This window comes from Ruditapes philippinarum, unplaced genomic scaffold (assembly GCF_026571515.1).
Source record: "Ruditapes philippinarum isolate M1 unplaced genomic scaffold, ASM2657151v2 ctg2214_1_1_1_1, whole genome shotgun sequence".
Classification (NCBI taxonomy): Eukaryota; Metazoa; Mollusca; class Bivalvia; order Venerida; family Veneridae; genus Ruditapes; species Ruditapes philippinarum.
The window spans coordinates 1-21,278 of NW_026866078.1; the positions used below are offsets into that span (position 1 = coordinate 1).

The following is a 21,278-nucleotide window of genomic DNA, read 5'->3' on the forward strand; positions in this document are numbered from 1 at the left end:
ACGTCTTACGGAGTTGTTCCCCTTTTATTAACATACGACATTTGTTCGTAATAAGATTGTGTAAGATTCCTGTTGTGTACTTTGCTTTTAATCAGCGAATTAGTTGTATTTTCTTTCCAAGGACATTAGTCAAGACAGTACAATATCAGTAGATACCAAACCGCATGCATGTTCAAACTTACGTTGCCTACAAAATACAGCAGGTGTTACTTTGTAAAGGATTGAATGCTACATGTGCTAAAAAACACTTAAATTAAAAAGTATATCAAAAACTATTCAACAGTTCAATCTTATCATTTACTTATTCCAGTGAAACTTCTGTTACCTGAAAAAATGCAAGCATTTAACCACGGAATATGTCGGAATTGTTTCCGTAAATTAGCTAAATTAAGATTGATGTGTATGTCTATCACATCGCAAAAAAGACTGTATTCATGTGAGTGGAAATCTAAAGATGTTCGTAAGCAGTTTATTGATTATTTTCGCCAAAAGAACAATCATGAGTTTGTGAAATCATCGTCAGTCTTACCTTGCAAAAATGCAGGTACTTATTTTACCAATGCTGGGATGAATCAGGTAAGCATTTACTATGACATAATGGCATCTCTTATCTATTTCTCTATTTTTACAATTAGATTTTGTATATTCTTTAGTGTACACATCATGCCATATTTGAGGCAGTACACTTTGTCATTATACTATCATTTATGGATTTTTAAGACCAGATAAGATATATATAAGACAGTACAACATTGAATAAAATGCATGACAATATGTGGTGCCATACCCGAGTGCCTATGGTTACTTTCACATCATTTCAGGATTTTCACATTGTGTTAGGCATCCCATACTTTATCTATCAAACAAACAAATCAAATATATTGCTCTCTTGAATTACGGTAGATTTTATTGATAAGAAGTGCAGTGCATAGAAACTGCTGATCTGCATTTCTTATTTTTTGAGTTATTGCCCTTTGTTGATTTTCAAATTTTATTTTCATCTTTGCCATTTCTCTTAAACTATATTGTGGAGACACATCCGACTCACAGAGTTCTAGTTTGATAAATGCCTGCATTTCAATCATTGTTATAAATATTATCTGTTCCTTGTCATTTAGAGCCTTTACAGTTTGGTGAGTGATATTTGACTATCATAGGTAATTTGTTTATAATTATGTATTTGACAGTTTAAACCAATTTTTCTTGGAACTGTGCCTGAAGGATCGGACCTTGGAAGACACAAGAGAGTGGTAAACAGTCAGAAATGTGTGCGAGTAGGTGGCAAGCATAATGACCTAGATGATGTAGGTCGTGACCTCACACACCACACTTTCTTTGAGATGCTCGGAAGCTGGTCATTTGGTGATTATTTCAAGGTAGATAAAACAAGTGTCGGAATTAAGCCAGAAATTGATTTACTGAAAAAAAAAAAAAAAATTTAAAATACATCTGAGCCACTTCATGACAAAAACCAACATAGTGGGTTTTCGACCAGCATGGATCCAGACCAGACTGCGCCTCATGCTGGTCGCAAACGCATTACGTTGGTTTTGTAATGACACGGCTCATTTTGATTTGATTAGGAGTTGATTGATTGAGTTTGTCCTGTCTGTTTGTCTGTTCAGTTTATCCTTAATTTATTTAAGCTAAGTTAAAAATTCAGAGTGTGTATAAACCAATAAGTTACATGTATTGTTATATTGATTTTAAAATGAAATGGATTGCTTGTAAAGACTAGGTGAGAAGTTTATTTTTTTAACATTTCACAACTTTGATTTTGATACACCCTCATCTGCTATTCACAATTTCCTATATATTTTATTTGCTTATTTTATATTTTAAAGATGTGTACTGTATATTCTTAATAATGAAAAATAAAATAAAAACAGTCTCATAGATTAGTAAATGAGTGGCAATTTTAACCAGTATGATTTTTTTAAATCTGATATGCAGAAAGAGGCATGCAGTATGGCTTGGACTTTGTTAACTGAAGTATACAAGCTCCCACTACAGCAGTTATACTTCACATATTTTGGTGGCAACTCAGTACTTGGTATATCACCTGATTTGCAATGCAAGGAAATATGGCTAGAACTTGGGTACGTCTGACATACCTTAACCAATAGATATTCTTAATGTTGGTAAATTTAAAAAGTCAGTGTGAAACCATACAAGGTAATTAGTGTATTATGTAAACATTCATTTAAAGGTAACTTTTACAATGGCCCCTCAATATGGTCTGTGTATTTTCCTTTAAATTCTTACTATGTTAAATGTGTAGGTGTGTATTGATACGGTCATAACCATATTGTGATACAGTCTACTACTGCAATTCATAATTTAAGACATTTGAGCCGCTTCACGACAAAACCAACATAACAGGTTTGCGACAAACATGGATCAAGACTAGCCTGCACATCCGCGCAGTCTGATCAGGATCCATGCTGTTCGCTATCAGCATGGATCCAGACCAACTATGTTGGTTTTGTCGTGACAAGGCTCATTTATTGTTATGAAAAACAATATTTAACTAATGCTACTGTTTATTTTTCACATTCTAAAATAATATTTTTATTTTAGATATGAAAAAATGTTCATATGAAAGAAAAAGGTTGTACATATTTACAAAGTTGCAGAAGTTGAAATAGATGAAATACAATACATCCTTGCTTGATATTATCATTTTGATCAAATACTAATGAAAGTATCATGGCATGAGTGTTTAATACCCATTGTAGGTAGGCAGAGGATGCCTAGTAATTTTTAGTATAATATAGAGGATATTGCTGCTTCACTTTAATTTTGTATTTAAATGATTCTTCTGTTTAAAAGTTTTGAACTTTTTGATACTATACATCAGTCATCTGTCCATTATATGAATTAATTTAAAAAAACAACTTATGAATTGAGAATATACTGATAAAGCTTTATACCTTTATAGGGTACCAGAAGCTCATATTTTACCATTTGGGATGGATGATAACTTTTGGGATATGGGAGAAACTGGACCATGTGGGCCTTGCACAGAAATACATTTTGATCATGTTGGAAATAGAGATGCTTCCAGTTTGGTCAACATGGACTCACCTGAAGTTGTGGAGATTTGGAACCTGGTTTTTATGCAGTACAATAGGTAAATGAGCTGCGTCACAACAAAACCAACATAATGGGTTTGTGACCAGCATGGATCCAGACCAGCCTGCGCATCGGTGCAGTATGATCAGGATCCATGCTGTTCACTTGCAAATCTTATTACAAATAGAGAAACTGAAAGCGAACAGCATGGATCCTGATCAGACTGCGCAGATGCACAGGCTGGTCTGGGTCCATGCTGGTCGCAAACCCATTATGTTGGTTTTGTTGTGATGCGACTCAAATATAGAATGACTTGCCTTTGTGGTCTAGTCGTCAGCTTTGACTTGAATCGCTGGTTTCTTGTAGCTGTAGGTACAAATCTAGCTTTGAGCATTGAATTCCTTACAGTGAAGAAGGAACCTGTTGAATATCATTCCAAGAAATTTGTTATATGTTGAAATGCCTTTTTTTTTGTTGGATTTCAGATGAAAAAAGGATATTATTTTTGTGTTCAAAATTTAGACAAACAAACATTTTAGTTTTTTTAAAGAACCTTTTTTACCTTTTGATTGTTGATTTTAATGGAGCCTATTTCTTTGAAAAAAAAAAAAAACATTGTAAAGGACATTTGAAAAACAATATAAAAAAATATATAAGTCTTTTTTAGAATATGCTGTAATTTGTATACATGGCTTAATTCTTTTTAAGTTTGTAGACGTTTTTACCCTTAGAAATGCTATCTTTGACTGAAATGAATCTTAGCATTATGAAATATTATTAGTGTAATCATTTGTAATATTTGTATAAAATTAGATCTGATTATGCTTGCCTTACTTCAATCGCAACTTTTCCGCCCTTTCTGCCAGTCTTCTGATAAGGACCTCGAACACAATAGTATGAATACATAGAACGGATGCGGTATTTCGGTCTTACCTACACTAAGAAAATAAACATGTAAACAAATAGTAATTTAATGCTGGGAGTTGTTGACAAGTTTATTTCCATTATATGTAGTATAAGTCCACCTAAAATAAGTGAATTCATAGGTATAAAAGCAAACAATACATTATTTATATATTCATTATCATGGTTGTAGAAAACGAAAGTATAAAAAACCAACCTGTTGACATTTAGTCCAATTTGTTTAAAATTGTATATCAGTGGGCATATTTAAATTCAAATTGTTGTCCGACATATTTTCAATCATAAATGTACATAAACAGACATTACTTTTCTTTTGGATGTCAAATATATACATTTGTTTTACATTATCTCTGTTTCTGTTTACATCTGAAAATATGTGGTGGAACTACTTTCAATTCGTATTGTTTCCGAGGTTATTATAGATAATAGCCGGGGATGTTCCGATTGGCCTTGCTTTGCACACATTGGACCATCCATTGGTTGGTCTGTCAGTTGGTTCTTAGATTTCAGATCAATAATTTAAGAACATGTGGGAAAAGAATTTCAAACTTGGTATAGGGATTGGTCATGACCAGTAGATGAACCTGAATGATTTGTGGTCACTAGGTCAAAGGTCATGGTCACAATGACCTTGACTGTCCTAGATTTACTAGGGCTTGAAATTTTAACAGTGGGCACCTGTGGCTGAGTGAATACTAATTGGCAAGTGTTGAGGGTTGGGTATAATGTTTAACAAACTTAAGTTGTTTTTATCTTACACTTCTGAAATGACTTCATTATCACACAATATTTATTTTAGATTGGGTCCAGAGAGGTTGGTACCCCTGCCTTCCACACATGTAGACACTGGTATGGGCCTAGAGAGAATTTGTGCAGTACTACGGGGAACCATGTCTAACTATAACACAGATCTTTTCCTGCCAATATTTGATGTTATACAGAAGGTGAGAAGACTGATTTTGCTCACAGGTGCTAACTTAAAACCTGTATTAGTGAAAATGAATTCTTTTAACATTTAGTCTGCTAGTGGCAACTGATTCTGGCCATGCCACCAGTGCAGACCAAGACCAGCTTGCACATCCATGCCAACTGATCAAGGTCTGAACTGTTCTTTATTAAAATCAGTACATATTTTAAAATTTTCCCTGAAAATGATGTATGGTCTTGTCCGGCTTGAAAGATAGACATTTTAAGCTTCACATCTCCAAATGTTTTAGAAATTGTCAAGAAAGTCAACCTGTAGAAAAATGTAATAAGATTTTAAGAAAAGTGAAAATATTTAAAAAAATCAAGTAATAGTTTACATAAAAAGAATGACTGATTTTGACATCTTTTGACATCTAATCATTATATTTTTACTGTGTGACTAAGGCAGTAAGGGATTTTTTGTGTGCATATTTTGACATTTTTTTGGTAATTTACATGGATTGAAAGCACCCTTTGCAATCTGTAAATTACTTTCTTTGTTCACTTAAAAATATTTTACTTTTTGATACATTTTCAAATTTTTCATGAAAATCAGTATGAATCTCATTCTGAAGCACGCTGCTTTAACATATTTAGCATGGTAAAGGTTTATACTACACAATACAAATTTATTTTAGTTTGACTGTGTTGGAAGCTATAAGCTTATGGAATCCCTTCTTGGAACAAACAAGTACTGAGCAGTGAGTGTAAAGTTTCTTACTTATGGAAACAACAGCTTGCCCCTGACAGGATTTGAACCCAAGTGACCCGCAATTCTTAGATTACTAGTCTGACAATGTATTCACATGGCCATTCTGCCACTTGTTAAAAGTAGTAGCAATAATGACCAGGCTCTATACTGTTGGTGACCTAACTTAAATTTGCATCTTATTATGCCCAAAATTGAGAACGGACAGTTCTAGCTTTTGAAGCTGGACAAGTCTATTTAAGAAATTCAGACTGCTAAAATGGTATGTTTTCATAGAAAATCTTTCTTTTTTTTCAATTTTTTTTTTTTTTTCATTTTTTTGTTTGTTTTCGTTTCACCAGGAAACAAATGTAGCAGTATATAAAGATGAGACTGGTTCCAGTGATGCTGACAAAATTAACACTGCCTACAGAATCATAGCAGATCATGTTAGAATGGCCACAGTCTGTATAAGTGATGGACTGCTACCAGGCAAAGAAGATCTAGAGTAAGTTTTCTCGACGAAACCAACAAAGTGCGTTTGCGACCAGCATGGATCCAGATCAGCCTGGGCATCAGATTTTCTTCTTGTAATAGGGTTGGTTAGCATGGATCCTGATCAGACTGCGCAGATGCGCAGGCTGGTCTGGATCCATTCTGGTCGCAAACGCATCAATATTTTTCACATTCACTATGTCAAATTATTAAATGTTTTTAAAGTAATTTGATCACCGGTTTAGAAATAGACCTAAGATAATTAATTTTAAAATAGAAACAACAATTTTCACATTTAAACCAACATTCAGATATTCAAAATAAGTTTGACTCTTGTTTCTGTTGAAGGCAGGATACGCCCTCTCAACTTTATTGGAATATAATTGGAAGCAGTTTCTTAAAATTTTGTGTTGTGCTTTTTTGCTAGGGTCAAATTACGTGGTGTGATATACAGAGCATTATATCAATGTCATCAAATCATGAAAGCCAATCCGGGTCTCCTGGGAAAATTAGTGAACCCAGTAGCTGAATCTCTGGTAAGTTTTATTATAAACTGAACATGTGTTAATTTTGTGTTTGAGTTAAGATTTAATATAATTCTCTCTCTTAGGGTTTTACCTACAGATTTGGTTTAATTATGAAAATTGTGCTTAGTTAGAAAGCCAGTATTCTCTTTCATTTGCTGAAGTTACTTTACCTTTCTTTGAATGTAAGTGGTGATTCTCACTGTTGTTGGTGTGGGACCAGGTTTAGTTTAGAGAACGACAACAGGAGTAACAAGAAGGTTATTGGAAAAGACTATACGGTTGGCTTCTTAATTTCAACATGATTATAATTGATATTCCAGAATCTATTTATAGACAGATGTAAAATTTGAACTGGATAAGTGCATTACATTGTTTCAAGAAGATAAAGGTGTTAAATGTAGTAATCACAATACTGTTATAAATTCTTCTCTCTCGTAATTTATAATTTCTACTACTTCCATAATTCCACATAAAATATACACAATAACTGTTCTTAATTTCATTTCACTGTTTATTTGTTATAAAATGTTCTAAATTTCTACTCTACAATTAATAATTAAAGTTACAGAGTTTTTCCTCCTCACACATGGTTGATAAGTCACTGTATAATTAACTCTCAAAAATCCCTATCCCAACTCTAGCTCTTACAATCTTACTCTTGCATTTTGAATCTCGTTCTTCAATCTTCAATCTAGAATGCCCCTAGAAAATCGTGTCCCAGTATTTATATGAAATACCTAGTCTCTCCATATTTGGAGGTTACCTTAGTGTTAATTGACAAATCTAAGCCTTCTATATTTATGACGACAAGTGTTGATCAAGTAACTGTACCAGAAACAAACAGACTGATTCCTGGAATATTTATGATGGTAACCAATGATTGAGTTCCCTAAACATAACAATTGCAGACTCTTGTCCATTATTTATGCAGGTACCCGTTGACAGAGATACCAAACTAAAATCTCCCAGACTGATACACAGTCTAGCCCCAACAGATTTATAGTAATAAATAATGACAACAAATGAGGTCTCAATTCTCATACAAACTCAATCATTAAATCAAACCTTAACCAGGTGCCTTGCTAAAACTACAACACTCCCCCAACCTTAAAAAGCTTAATTGTCCCAATTAAGTTAATAACACCAAACAAAAATATAGAAATGAAACAAAAATCAGTGACTATTCAACCAATCTTACTCCCAAAATGAATAGAAGTTTAACAATAAAACATTCTCAATTAACATATAAACACTGCATTGACTAAAATAAGCATTACTCAAATACGAAATTCTAAGAAAATACTAAATCTACAGAAATGTTACTTCTGTTAACGACAATTTTTTTTTCTGACTACAATTATACATTGAATACTCAAAACAAACTAATTAAAGTTCTCAAACAGTTATTCAACTTTTAACACCGTGTTTTAATATCAAAATGAAACTTATTTTGTCACATAATTATATAATATAATTGTTCTGTTGTCCTTTTTTTTCTATTTCACAATAATATATCCTAATTCAATCTTTCACACATTGTCTATTTCTTGCACACAAAGTCCTGGTGCCTATTTATTTCTTAATAAATTTTAACAAATGTGTAAGAATTCTTAAAAGGCACAAACTGAATATAAAATTTGTTTGGTAGTCGTCTCTTCCATAGAGTCATAAGTGCCAAAATATTAAACTTAATATTTATATATAACATAGTTGAAATTAGAAAATGGCACTGATTGTTAAACTGAAAATAAAACACTTTAAAATCCAATTTAAACCAGAATCACACAATAATATTCCAATTGAAAAGAATCACAAGTTAATATTCCAATTCAGAATGAATCACAAATTAATATTCCAATTTTGAAATGAATAACAAATTAATATTCCAATTTGAACGAATCACAAATTAATTCCGATTGCGTTTTATATCCAATATATATTTTTGTAAGAACAACGTTTAAAATTCCTCTTTTTTTCACTATTTTCTTTACACTTTCATATTATTCCAATATTAATTCCCTACACAATTCTGAATAGTCGAAAACTCCGAAATGACTGCAAAATCTCAGAGTACCCTTATATACCCAACATGTACTCCTTTGAAATCAAAACTTATTGAAAGATATTTTACATGATGATTCTTTATGATCTTTATGTTCTGTGCTGGTATGGTATGTGTTGAGTCCTATTCCTTTTACCTCTTCTTACTTGTTGAAAATCTGATTCAGATGCCATCTTCTGCATTGTCTTAGTTTCTTTGATTTGTAATTTATTGTTATTCTTGTTGATCCTTGCCATGTTTGATTGCCAATTTGTCATATAATTTCCACGATAATGTTTCAAACTATCATGATGCATGATTTCCACATGGCCATTATCTCTCCTTGTTATCAGTGCTAACCCTGCCCATACTGTGACCAACAGTGCATTTTGATGATCGTTTTAGAAATGAACACTTCTTGCATTGCTTTATATGAATTTTAACACTGCGTCTTAGCTTAAACCAAAAAAACTTGCATTTAATTTTTGACAAAGTTTTTGTAATTCCCAAATGAGCGCCTGTAACTGAGTCATGTGTAGATACCAAAATATCTTTTTGTAAAATCTTTGGAACAATAAGAAGCAAAGCCTCCTCTCTTGTGTTGAGAATACTGTTACATTTTGTAAACAGCACTCCATCTTTCATCACTAGCAAGTCATAGTTAAACCAGTAGTTCCTTATATTTGGAGAATATCTAGCTACCTTGTCCCTGGAGGGTCGTTTGTTTTCAATAACCCATGTTATAACAACTTCTAAATCTGGGTCTGCTCTTTGTAGTTCTGCAATTCTGACAGGTGAATAACAAGTAGTGTTGAACTGCATAAGACAACCCAAGTTAGATGCCTGAGCTTCATTTACTGATGAAACAACTTCGCCACCTAGTATGGAATTTACGTCCTTGTCAACCACTTGTTTGCTTCCAGTAACCCATGATGTCCCAACACCTAAATCAAGGTCTGCTCTCTGTAATTTTGCCATTCTAATAGGTGAATAATTAATAGTGTTGAACTGCATAAGACTACCCAAGTTAGATGCCTGAGCTTCATTTTCTGATGAAACAACTTCGCCACCTAGTATGGAATTTACGTCTTTGTCAACCACTTGTGTATTATTTTCACCCATGTTGAGATTGTTTCCACTTCTTTCACCACGCAAATGTAGGCTTTCACGGAAACGAAGTCGACCTATGCGATATCGAAAATACTTCCTTGCCCTTTTTATTCCATGGAAAAGTGATCTTAAACAACACAATAATCTCATAACTTGCAGCTGCATTAACAAGAAAACATCACTCCAAAATGCCCAGTCATTTTGAGGTTTCACTCCTAACACAACAGGTTTGATACTTTTCCCTTCACCTATGTTCCTACCGAACAAGGGAACAACATTATCAAATTTGGCAAAATCCGACCAAGACTCATGTTTCTTCATACAGGTTACACATCCTTTGCAAGGTAAATTTTCCAAGATTGTTTTTCCATCATAACAACTACACTCTTCTGGTTCACATGACATTCTAGAGAGACTGTCAACATTTGTATGTTTTTTCCACTTCTATGTTCAATCCTAAAATTTAACTGTGACAAAACTTCTAACCAGCGAGCCATTTGACCTGTCGGCGACTTGAACGACATTTAACATCGCAGACTTGAACAATATGTCCTTAAAATTCTCTTTCTAAAAGGTAGGATAAAAGTCACAACATCCAAAAGTTCTCTTCAAGTTGCACAGTACAGTCTTTGAGATTGATAAAAGGCTTAATTGCAAACACAACATTAACTTAAATTCTGCTTCCTGATGATCTATGATATAACCCTTTTAACTTACTGCTCCATTTAGTGAAACCATATTTAATATTATCATATGTTTTACTAGTTAATTTGCAGTCATCAATTTTCACTTTCTCTTTCAATAAATCTAATTGATTTAATTCATGCAAATATCCAAATAATGACCCCTTGGTCAACTTTACATTTCTATCAAAAGTTAACTAATCTAATACGAATTGAATTGCCTCGAACTTCCCTATGGGATACTAGCACACTTCCCATAAACACTTTATCTGCTGGCTATTTATTTTCCGAAAAGCAGGAGATCCCTAATGATGAGTTAATTGTTCCAAGATTTATTGCTTTACCAGGTTTAACAATGTCTGAATTTACTTGAATTGATACCTTTGACCGTGTTATAATTTTCACAAATTTTAATGGCACCTTCTCCACAATTTCTTTTTTTCATTAACCCACATTTAATTCCAATTGAGCAATAAATAAAGAAATATTTTTCATTTAAAGTCTTATCCTAATAATCTATCTTCATGAATATGTGCAATGAAAACAGTGTACTTAAAAGTCTGACAAAAATTCACACAGACCAACTATAATTAATAATCCATCTATGTCATTAATCCTCTGTAGATAATGATTCACAATTTTATCTCTTTGTAACATGGCTTCTTGCTCTGTGTTTTGTTCTTCTGCAATTCTCAGTTTTTCATGTAATAACTCAGTTTCCGATAAAACATTGTCACCAAATTGTTCTTCCACAAAAATTGAAGCTGCACCGGTTTGTTTCTTTGGTCCCATTTTAGTAATTTTATAATGTACAGTTCAAATTTACGTCTCTTCAGATAGTCACTTTAAAATCTTTTCTAAACGTGTTAAAGTCCAAAAATCCTGTTCGCTGCCACCAGTGTTATAAATTCTTCTCTCTCGTAATTTATAATTTCTACTACTTCCATAATTCCACATAAAATATACACAATAACTGTTCTTAATTTCATTTCACTGTTTATTTGTTATAAAATGTTCTAAATTTCTACTCTACAATTAATAATTAAAGTTACAGAGTTTTTCTTCCTCACACATGGTTGATAAGTCACTGTATAATTAACTCTCAAAAATCCCTATCCCAACTCTAGCTCTTACAATCTTACTCTTGCATTTTGAATCTCGTTCTTCAATCTTCAATCTAGACTGCCCCTAGAAAATCTTGCCCCAGTATTTATATGAAATACCTAGTCTCTCCATATTTGGAGGTTACCTTAGTGTTAATTGACAAATTTAAGCCTTCTATATTTATGACGACAAGTGTTGATCAAGTAACTGTACCAGAAACAAACAGACTGATTCCTGGAATATTTATGATGGTAACCAATGATTGAGTTCCCTAAACACAACAATTGCAGACCTCTTGTCCATTATTTATGCAGGTACCCGTTGACAGAGATACCAAACTAAAATCTCCCAGACTGATACACAGTCTAGCCCCAACAGATTTATAGTAATAAATAATGACAACAAATGAGGTCTCAATTCTCATACAAACTCAATCATTAAATCAAACCTTAACCAGGTGCCTTGCTAAAACTACAACAATACTAAGGCAAGGAGCAGCTCAGTAAATCAATTATGTTTTATTGTGTTGACTACTTAAAGAAAAGAAAGAGCTTTTGTACTCACCTTGGCTTCACTGTCACAAACAAGTTTTTTAGTGCAAGTTGGTATCCAAAACTAATTAAGGGAATTTGTTGAAATTTTACACACTTATTAAAGAGCATAGCAGGGGGTCAATGTTCAAGGTCCATAACTCTAAAATGGATTATTACAGAATTATAACCCTTATTGAACTTATATCATTCTATGTTATCTAGGCTCTTGTTTTACTCTCAAGCACTGACTATTCTATGTTATCTAGTCTCTTGTTTTACTATCAAGCACAGAGAATAGTCGGGCATGATGTCTTACTGAAAGCTCTTGTTAATAAAGTAGTAGTGACTATAGCTTGTTATACAATTTGTTTATGACCACGGTGCCTGCACATTTTTGTATTGCTCAAGTTTATTATATACTGGTGTTCTTAACTAATGATTGTTCTAATCATATTGTTTATATCATATGATATTGTTTCTATTTTAGGGTGAAACATATCCGGAAATATCTACACATGCCAAAAAGGTAGGTACAGTCATCTTTGTGACCGTGAAAAAATTATTCTTATAGAAAGCATTAAATTTAGTCTAATACTTCTAGTGATTAAAAAAAAAGCTATATGGTAAAGTTTTTTTTTCACAGTCAGCCTTATATGAATACTAGAATAGACCTGAACTTAGATCAGGAAACGGTAGAAAATGTTAGTGTAGCTTCAGCATTTGTATTGGGGTTTAATTTTGATGAGAACTTAGAGCTTACTTGGATATCTCAAAGTCTATACTTGAACCATGTGAGAAATGTTATCTTGACTCTTGTATGAGTGATACATACACCTGTGTAATCCAATCCACCTGTGTAATCCAACATCTGTGTCAGTGAAGGCATTATTATTAAATTAGTTAACCAAGTACAGGCTGATATTTGATTTAAGTCAGTATATCATTAATGATAATAGGAAATATTTTCCCAAAATCTATAAAGTCATTTTTTGTACCAATTTAGTACCAATTTGGTTAGATTTTTTAATACAAGAATGTTTATATGTATCTGGTACATAAGTCATTTCTTCTAAAAATAGGCAGAAAATGACTGAATGTATTAATGTTAGTATAGTGATATTTCAGGTAAAAGAAGTGTTGGATGTGACAGAAGATCGCTACATACAGTCTCTTAGTGATGGAAGAAAGAACTTTCTGAAACTGAAAAAGAAAAATCCAAATTTAACAAAATTAAATGGTTTGTTTATTTTCTGTTAAATTTTTATTTAACTCTAAGCCTGCTGGCAGCATTGGAAATTAACACTGACCAGTGCAGTAACACTGACCAGTGCAGTAACACTGACCAGTGCAGTAGCACTGACCAGTGCAGTAACACTGACCAGTGCAGTAACACTGACCAGTGCAGTAACACTGACCAGTGCAGTAACACTGACCAGTGCAGTAACTCTGACCAGTGCAGTAACACTGACCAGTGCAGTAACACTGACCAGTGCAGTAACACTGACCAGTGCAGTAACACTGACCAGTGCAGTAACACTGACAAGTGCAGTAACACTGACAAGTGCAGTAACACTGACAAGTGCAGTAACACTGACAAGTGCAGTAACACTGACAAGTGCAGTAACACTGACAAGTGCAGTAACACTGACAAGTGCAGTAACACTGACAAGTGCAGTAACACTGACAAGTGCAGTAACACTGACAAGTGCAGTAACACTGACCAGTGCAGACCACGATCATTCAGCACATATATGACATCTGATCATGGTCTGCACTGTTTGCTGTCCAGTCAGTAGCATAAGACTCCGTATCATCAGCATACTTAATGTTTCCAATATGTCTGAATTGAATTTCATTGATAAATTTAATAATTAATATTTTGTGTTAAGCAGAAAAAAATCAACTAAATATTTCAATTTTTTTTTGAATGCGGTCAATAATTACTGTGAGTAATAGAATTGCACCAATTATACCAAGTTAGAGTATACTTATTTTGAATTTTTTCCTAAAAATGATGAATAGTATTGTCCACATTGAAAGAAAGCTGGACAAGTCATTTTAATATATATAGCATGGTAAGGCTCAATGTTTAATTATCCCTCGCCGAAAGGCGGCGGGGGATATAGAAATAGTCTTCGTCCGTCCCTGTGTCCTTCCGTCCGTCCTTCCTTTCGTCCGTCCTTCCATCCGACATTTTTGTCAGGAGCATATCTCAAAAAGTATTTGAGGTATCAACTTGGAACTTCATAGGTGGATAGATCATATTGAGGAGGAGTGCAGTGCACAAGAACTCTACCCTGCATAATTTTTCGGTAATTGCCCTTTGTTATTTTTCATACTTTTTGTCGGGAGCATATCTCAAAAAGAATTTGAGGTATCAACTTGAAACTTCATAGGTGGATAGATCTCACTCAGGAGGTGTGCAGTGCACAAGAATGATAACTCTACCCTTCATAATTTTTTAGTTATTGCCCTTTGTTATTTTTATACTTAATTTTTTCACCTGAGTGAAGCATAACTCAAAAAGTCTTTGAGATGTCAGCATGAAACTTCATAGGTGGATAGATCTTATTGAGGTGGAATGCTGTGCATAAGAAAGATAACTCTTCCCATTATAATTTTTGAGTTATTGCCCTTTGTTATTTTTCATACTATTTGTCCGAAGCATATCTCAAAAAGAATTTGAGGTATCAACTTGAAACTTCATAGGTGGATAGATCATATTAAGGAGGAGTGCAGTGCACAAAAACTCTACATTGCATAATATTTCATTTATTGCCCTTTGTTATTTTTCAAACTTAATTTTTGTCCAGAGCATAACTCAAAAAGCTTATGAGATATCAACATGAAACTTCATAGGTGGATAGATCTCACTCAAGAGGTGTGCAGTGCAAAAGAATGATAACTCTACCCTTCATAATTTTTCAGTTATTGCCCTTTGTTATTTTCTGTGCTTAATCTTGTCCAGAGCATTCTTAAAAAGCCTTTGAGATATCAACATGAAACTTCATAGGTGGATAGGTCTCATTAGGAGGAGTGCAGCACACAAGAATGATAACTCTACCCTGCATAATTTTTCAGTTATTGCCCTTTGTTATTTTTCATGCTTAATTTTTGTCCAGAGCATAACTATAGAAGCCTTTGAGGTATCAACTTGAAACTTTGTAGGTGGATAGATCTCATTGAGGAGGATTGCAGCTTATAAGAATGATAACTTACCCTGCATTATTTTTCAGTTATTGCCCTTTATTATTTTCAGCCATCAGTAGTCACATAGGTTTCAAATCTGTAATCACTTCAGCCATCAGTTTTCATTACCAAAAGAGCTCTTTAAATTGAATTATTCTGCTCTACTACATATATATTTTTCCAATGAGCAAAAACATTCGGCGAGGGATGGCCATGTTGACATGGCTCTTGTTTTAAACTTATTGTTGTAACAACTTAGTTCAAAATTAAGCAATCACTCTGAGATTACTTTCAATGAAGATAATAATGTTTTAAAATTTTATTAAGCTTTAAAAGAGAATATGCCTGCCAAGAAGTGGAATCGGAGAATATATTTTTCTGCAGAGGAAATTTCATTCATTGATTTAAAGGATGATTCTTTTATTAACAGTTGAATACATTAAAAGACTACATGATGGTTACTATGGAAACATAGTGTCAACAGAAATGATAGAACTGATTGCCCCAGAATACGGTCTTAAAATAGATGTAGAAGATTTGAAAAGTTACTTTGAATATCGACATGTGAGTATAATTTTAGCTCAATATGTTGTTTTTTTACATTATATGATCCTACTCAGCCAAAAGCTCTATAACAGGTTAAAAAAAGACAATGTCTCCATTGATGTGTAGATAAAAGCTTTCCACTTCAAATTGCCAGATGAATGACAAAAATGCCCTGGGTGTAGATAGACAAAATGAGAAATTATACAAGATGCACAGTATGTGAATATTATCTATGTATAAAATATAAAAATGAAATAATCCATCTGTGATGCAAACTTCATGACTGGCTTTTGGTTATATTGATCATATTGACTGAAGTTACTTTGTGTGCCATCTTCTTCTCATCATTGTGTTTGTGGCTCTGTTTTGCTTTCAATTACTGGGATTTTGGCCATCCATTATGGTTAAAGGGCTTTTTCCTACATGCACCCTGGTAAATGTGACCTCCATTATGGTTAAACGGTTTTTTCCTACATGCACAATGTAAATATGAACTCCATTATGGTTAAAGGGCTTTTTGCTACATGCACCTTGGTAAAAATGACCTCCATTATGGTTAAACTGCTTTTTCTTACATGCACCCTGGTAAATGTGACCTCCATTATGGTTAAAGGGCTTTTTCCTACATGCACCTTGGTAAAAATGACCACCATTATGGTTAAACTGCTTTTTCCTACATGCAACCAGGTAAATATGACCTCCATTATGGTTAAACTGCTTTTTCCTACATGCAACCAGGTAAAAATGACCACCATTATGGTTAAAGGGCTTTTTCCTACATGCACCTTGGTAAAAATGACCTCCATTATGGTTAAAGGCTTTTTTATACATGCACCTTGGTAAAAATGACCTCCATTATGGTTAAAGGGCTTTTTCCTACATGCACCTTGGTAAAAATGACCTCCATCATGGTTAAACGGCTTTTTTATACATCCACCTTGGTAAAAATGACCTCCATTATGGTTAAAGGGCTTTTTCCTACATGCACCTTGGTAAAAATAATCTCCATTTTGGTTAAACGGCTTTTTTTATACATGCACCTTGGTAAAAATGACCTCTATTATGGTTAAAGGGCTTTTTCTTACATGCACCTTGGTAAATGTGACCTTCATTATGGTTAAAGGGTTTTTTCCTACATGCACCTTGGTAAAAATGACCTCCATTATGGTTAAAGGGCTTTTTCCTACATGTACCCTGGTACATGTGACCTCCATTATGGTTAAAGGGCTTTTTCCTACATGCACCCTGGTAAATGTGACCTCCATTATGGTTAAAGGGCTTTTTCCTACATGCACCCTGGTAAATGTGACCTCCATTATGGTTAAAGGGCTTTTTCCTACATGCAACCAGGTAAATATGACCTCCATTATGGTTAAACTGCTTTTTCCTACATGCACCCTGGTAAATGTGACCTCCATTATGGTTAAAGGGCTTTTTCCTACATGCACCTTGGTAAATATGACCTCCATTATGGTTAAACGGCTTTTTCCTACATGCACCCTGATAAATATGACCTCCATTATGGTTAAAGGGTTTTTTCCTACATGCACCCTGATAAATATGACCTCCATTATGGTTAAAGGGTTTTTTCCTACATGCACCCTGATAAATATGACCTCCATTATGGTTAAAGGGTTTTTTCCTACATGCACCCTGGTAAATATGACCTCCATTATGGTTAAAGGTTTTTTTCCTACATGCACCTTGGTAAATATGACCTCCATTATGGTTAAACGGCTTTTTCCTACATGCACCTTGGTAAATATGACCTTCATTATGGTTAAAGGGCTTTTTCCTACATGCAACCAGGTAAAAATGACCACCATTATGGTTAAAGGGCTTTTTCCTACATGCACCTTGGTAAATATGACCTCCATTATGGTTAAAGGGCTTTTTGCTACAAAAACCTTGGCCTTTTTCTTGGGGGAAAATATGCATGATTTTGGCATACTTTTGGAAAAAGGGTCTCAAATTTAACAAAAACTTTTAACTAACAAGTTCTTCAAAATAAAAAGCAAAAAGCACTGGGAAATACTTATAACACAGTAAAAGACCATAATTCAACACCATCATTTAATTTTGTTCTAAATTTTATGGGAAGTTTCAAAAGCGTGGTGAACTTTGAGGACCAAACTGGGGAAAAAAAGAGGCTAGTTTGGTTGGGGAAGCAGCCTTTATTCGGCCTCTACAAAGAAGGGTTTTTTGGTCCTGTTTTTATTTATTTGGAAAAAATATTTTTACAATGGTATCTAATTTTATTTAAGGGAGCTCATGTGACCCCTACGGAGGTAGAGTACCCATGTTTTACAGCAGAACTGTTGAATGATTTATATAACAACAATATACCTGTCACAACCGATAGTCACAAATATGAGTACACAAAATCTGCAGGAGGAAAATATGGTAATATACTTGTGTAATAGTATTATATCAGCAGGTGTCTTAGAGTGTTTGTTAAAATAGTAAAGGTAGTTGCTATGAACCATTTGAACTAAATCGTAAGCCATTTAAAATAGTAAAGGTAGTTGTTATGAACCATTTGAACTAAATCGTAAGACATTTTGCATATTACATGATTGTGGTAAAAATATAAAACTGTAGGTAAGTATATACTATATATGGCAAAAATGAATCTATATTTTATATTTTAATGCAGCTGATGTGTTTAAGATAATTTGATGATGTCAAGCTGGTTTTTTAGACAATTCATTATCAATGGTGATATACTGGTATCTGTTTTATGCAATGTTGCATCTAGGCCACGCGATTGCGCAATTCGCGCTTATATTTTGCAGATCGCTCAATTTAATGAAGTCAATGTGCACCAAGTCGCGCATCAAACGATCTTTTCAACTTAATTTAGTTAATCTTCATCGTATTTTGAACGCTTCTGCCATGTTTGTTTTCACTCGCGGTAATGACTAAAATACGAACAAAATAGCTAGTAGCAGCCGGTCGGATCATCTCACGTGTGTATTGACAGTTGACCTGTGCACTTAACTAGTATTCTTCAATATCTTATTTTTTATTTATATTTCTGTTCTTGAGCAGACAATTGCAAAAATGCCTAAACGTAAAATTAATGAATTTTTTTGTGGTAAGTCTGTCATTGTTTTCTGTTTGTTTTACAACAAAATACAATTTTAAAATGATCATATTGTAGGTAAATGCTTGTCCCCCACATTTTTTTCAAATCCCCCACATTATTTAGTTGAGTGGGGGACAATTCCCCATAATTTTGAAATTCTAGACGCAACACTGTTTATGACTAACCAAATGTAAATGATACACCCTGTCATGTTAAATTAAAGGGACTTCACTGAGGTTTTTTTGACCTAATAGGCCTGGAAGTATATATACCATTTGATGGAGGTCTGTATCAATAACTTGAGTGTAGATATTCACTAAGATTTGGCTAAGAATTGCACAAAAAGTCAATTTTTAATTTAATCATATTTCTTATTATTATTTGTAGATTTTTTTAATCATTTTAAATGCTATGTGAGAATTTCATTTTTTTTAATGTTTTTAGGCTTTTTGACCTTAGCTGAGCTCTTTTTATCTGTGTGAAAATTTAATTCTAAACATGAATGATTGCTGTATGTTAGTATTGAACTTGTATATATAATACATGTATGGTGTGATGGGAATGACCCCAACCACCTCAGTTCTATTACTGGGTGAATAAACTAGATAACCCAGTTGCGTGCCTTAAGAAAAAAAAACATTGACATAATAATTGCCAAACATACAGTTATAGTTATGTTTTATGCATGTTTTGTAATTTTAGAGTTTCCAGTGATTGAAGGAAGGATAGAGTGTATGGTTGATGATTGTAACAAGTTAAGTAAGTCTGTATCAGAACGTTCGACAGTTGCTGTTATAGTTGATAAGACACAGTTTTATGCTGAGAAAGGGGGACAAGTGGGGGATAAAGGCTTGATTAAAACTCAGGTAATTTATCTGTAGAGTCTCAAAGGTATGCATTCTTTTTTTCTAATTACATGCATATAATTATTTGGCAGTTCATTTGTTAGTAAAATTCCACTATTACAGTTTCTTGACCAACAAACTATTGACTGCTTTAGCTAAAATATAATGAAATCTAAATGTTTACTTGTAACTCTACTTTGCACCAGCATTTGGTCAGTTTATCTTAATGTCCACTGTTTATATCTGTATAAAACATTTTTATTTGCATTGTATGCCACACCATCACAGAAGAGGCATTATGACGATTTTCCAGCTTTACTGGTGGAGGAAAACGTTTGGTGCCCCTCTGAGCAATATTTCAGGCACAAGCCAGCACCTGAGTAGAATAAGCAAGCTGGATAGCTTTCTTACATAAAAGAAATCATTTTTCCCTGGATTTGAACCTACAGCCGTGAGGGGCAAGTGGTTTGAAGTCAACAACCTTAACCACTCAGTCACAGATGCCCTATAAAAACATTTTGAATTCTGTTTCAGACAGGTATGGTGCAGGTATATGACACACAATCCAGTCATGATTATGTTCTACATATAGGACATGTTATACAAGGTCATGTAGAAACAAGTCAGCCAGCATCACTCAGTTTAGATTCTGTAAGTATTTCTATGTACAAATAAAAAAGAAATAATTAGGACAGTATAACTTGGGTTTTGATACCAGTTATTAATGGCAAAAGCAGTTTCGTTGTTTCCAAGCACTTATTTTACGTTAACCAATGTCATGCTGTCATTTGAATATCAATATCCAATCTTAATTTTTGTCTTGATTATACTAAAATGTTTTGATATTGTTTTATTCTAGGTGATTAAAAAAACAAAATGATTTATGTTGTAATATGAGTTCTTTTTTAAACATCCATGCAGAAAGTACACTGCTATCTCCTTTTTAAGCTGCACTGTTTAAAAAAACACTCCCATTTCAAGTTGATTTGACATACCTAGATGCCCACATCTAACTGAAATAATGTTGGGAGTGTCATAATACAACGAAAACTGAGATTGCTTCAAAAACTTAGCCAACATAAAAGCAACACATCTTATCTTTGATTGTTTTTAAATGCATGTTCATTGGGCAAAGGGAACACAATTAGTTAATTATTAATTTATTATCATTTTAAAAAGGATTGGAGAGTTGGATGTACCAGGAACCACACAGCAACTCATCTTGTAAACTCTGCCCTACGACAAGTTATTAGAAGTGATGTCACACAAAGTGGGTCCACTGTTACCTGTAATAAACTAACATTTGACTTCTCATGCTGGGTAAGTAAAGATTGGTTTAAACAAACATCTATTTTTAGCTCCCGGCAACCGATGCTGTGTTGTTATGGTTTGTTGATTTCAAACCATTAGCCCCTTACCGCTGTGGGTTTGAATCTCGCCAGGGACTTTGGATTCTTTCATGTG

General features: G+C 33.7%; 1 protein-coding gene across 1 annotated transcript in view; it reads left to right on the forward strand.

The window, feature by feature from the left end:
* Positions 1–6: 6 nt before the first annotated feature.
* Positions 7–21,278, forward strand: part of LOC132731213 (alanine--tRNA ligase, cytoplasmic-like) — a gene marked incomplete at its 5' end in the record, with an annotated part of 29,134 nt that continues 7,862 nt past the window's right edge. Inside the window, 14 exon segments of the mRNA XM_060717348.1 lie at positions 7–576; positions 1,188–1,376; positions 1,954–2,099; positions 2,942–3,133; positions 4,799–4,943; positions 6,016–6,161; positions 6,576–6,684; positions 12,634–12,672; positions 13,272–13,383; positions 15,766–15,899; positions 18,146–18,284; positions 19,672–19,835; positions 20,349–20,465; positions 20,994–21,134. Coding sequence (XP_060573331.1) covers positions 334–576; positions 1,188–1,376; positions 1,954–2,099; positions 2,942–3,133; positions 4,799–4,943; positions 6,016–6,161; positions 6,576–6,684; positions 12,634–12,672; positions 13,272–13,383; positions 15,766–15,899; positions 18,146–18,284; positions 19,672–19,835; positions 20,349–20,465; positions 20,994–21,134 — 2,016 coding nt within the window.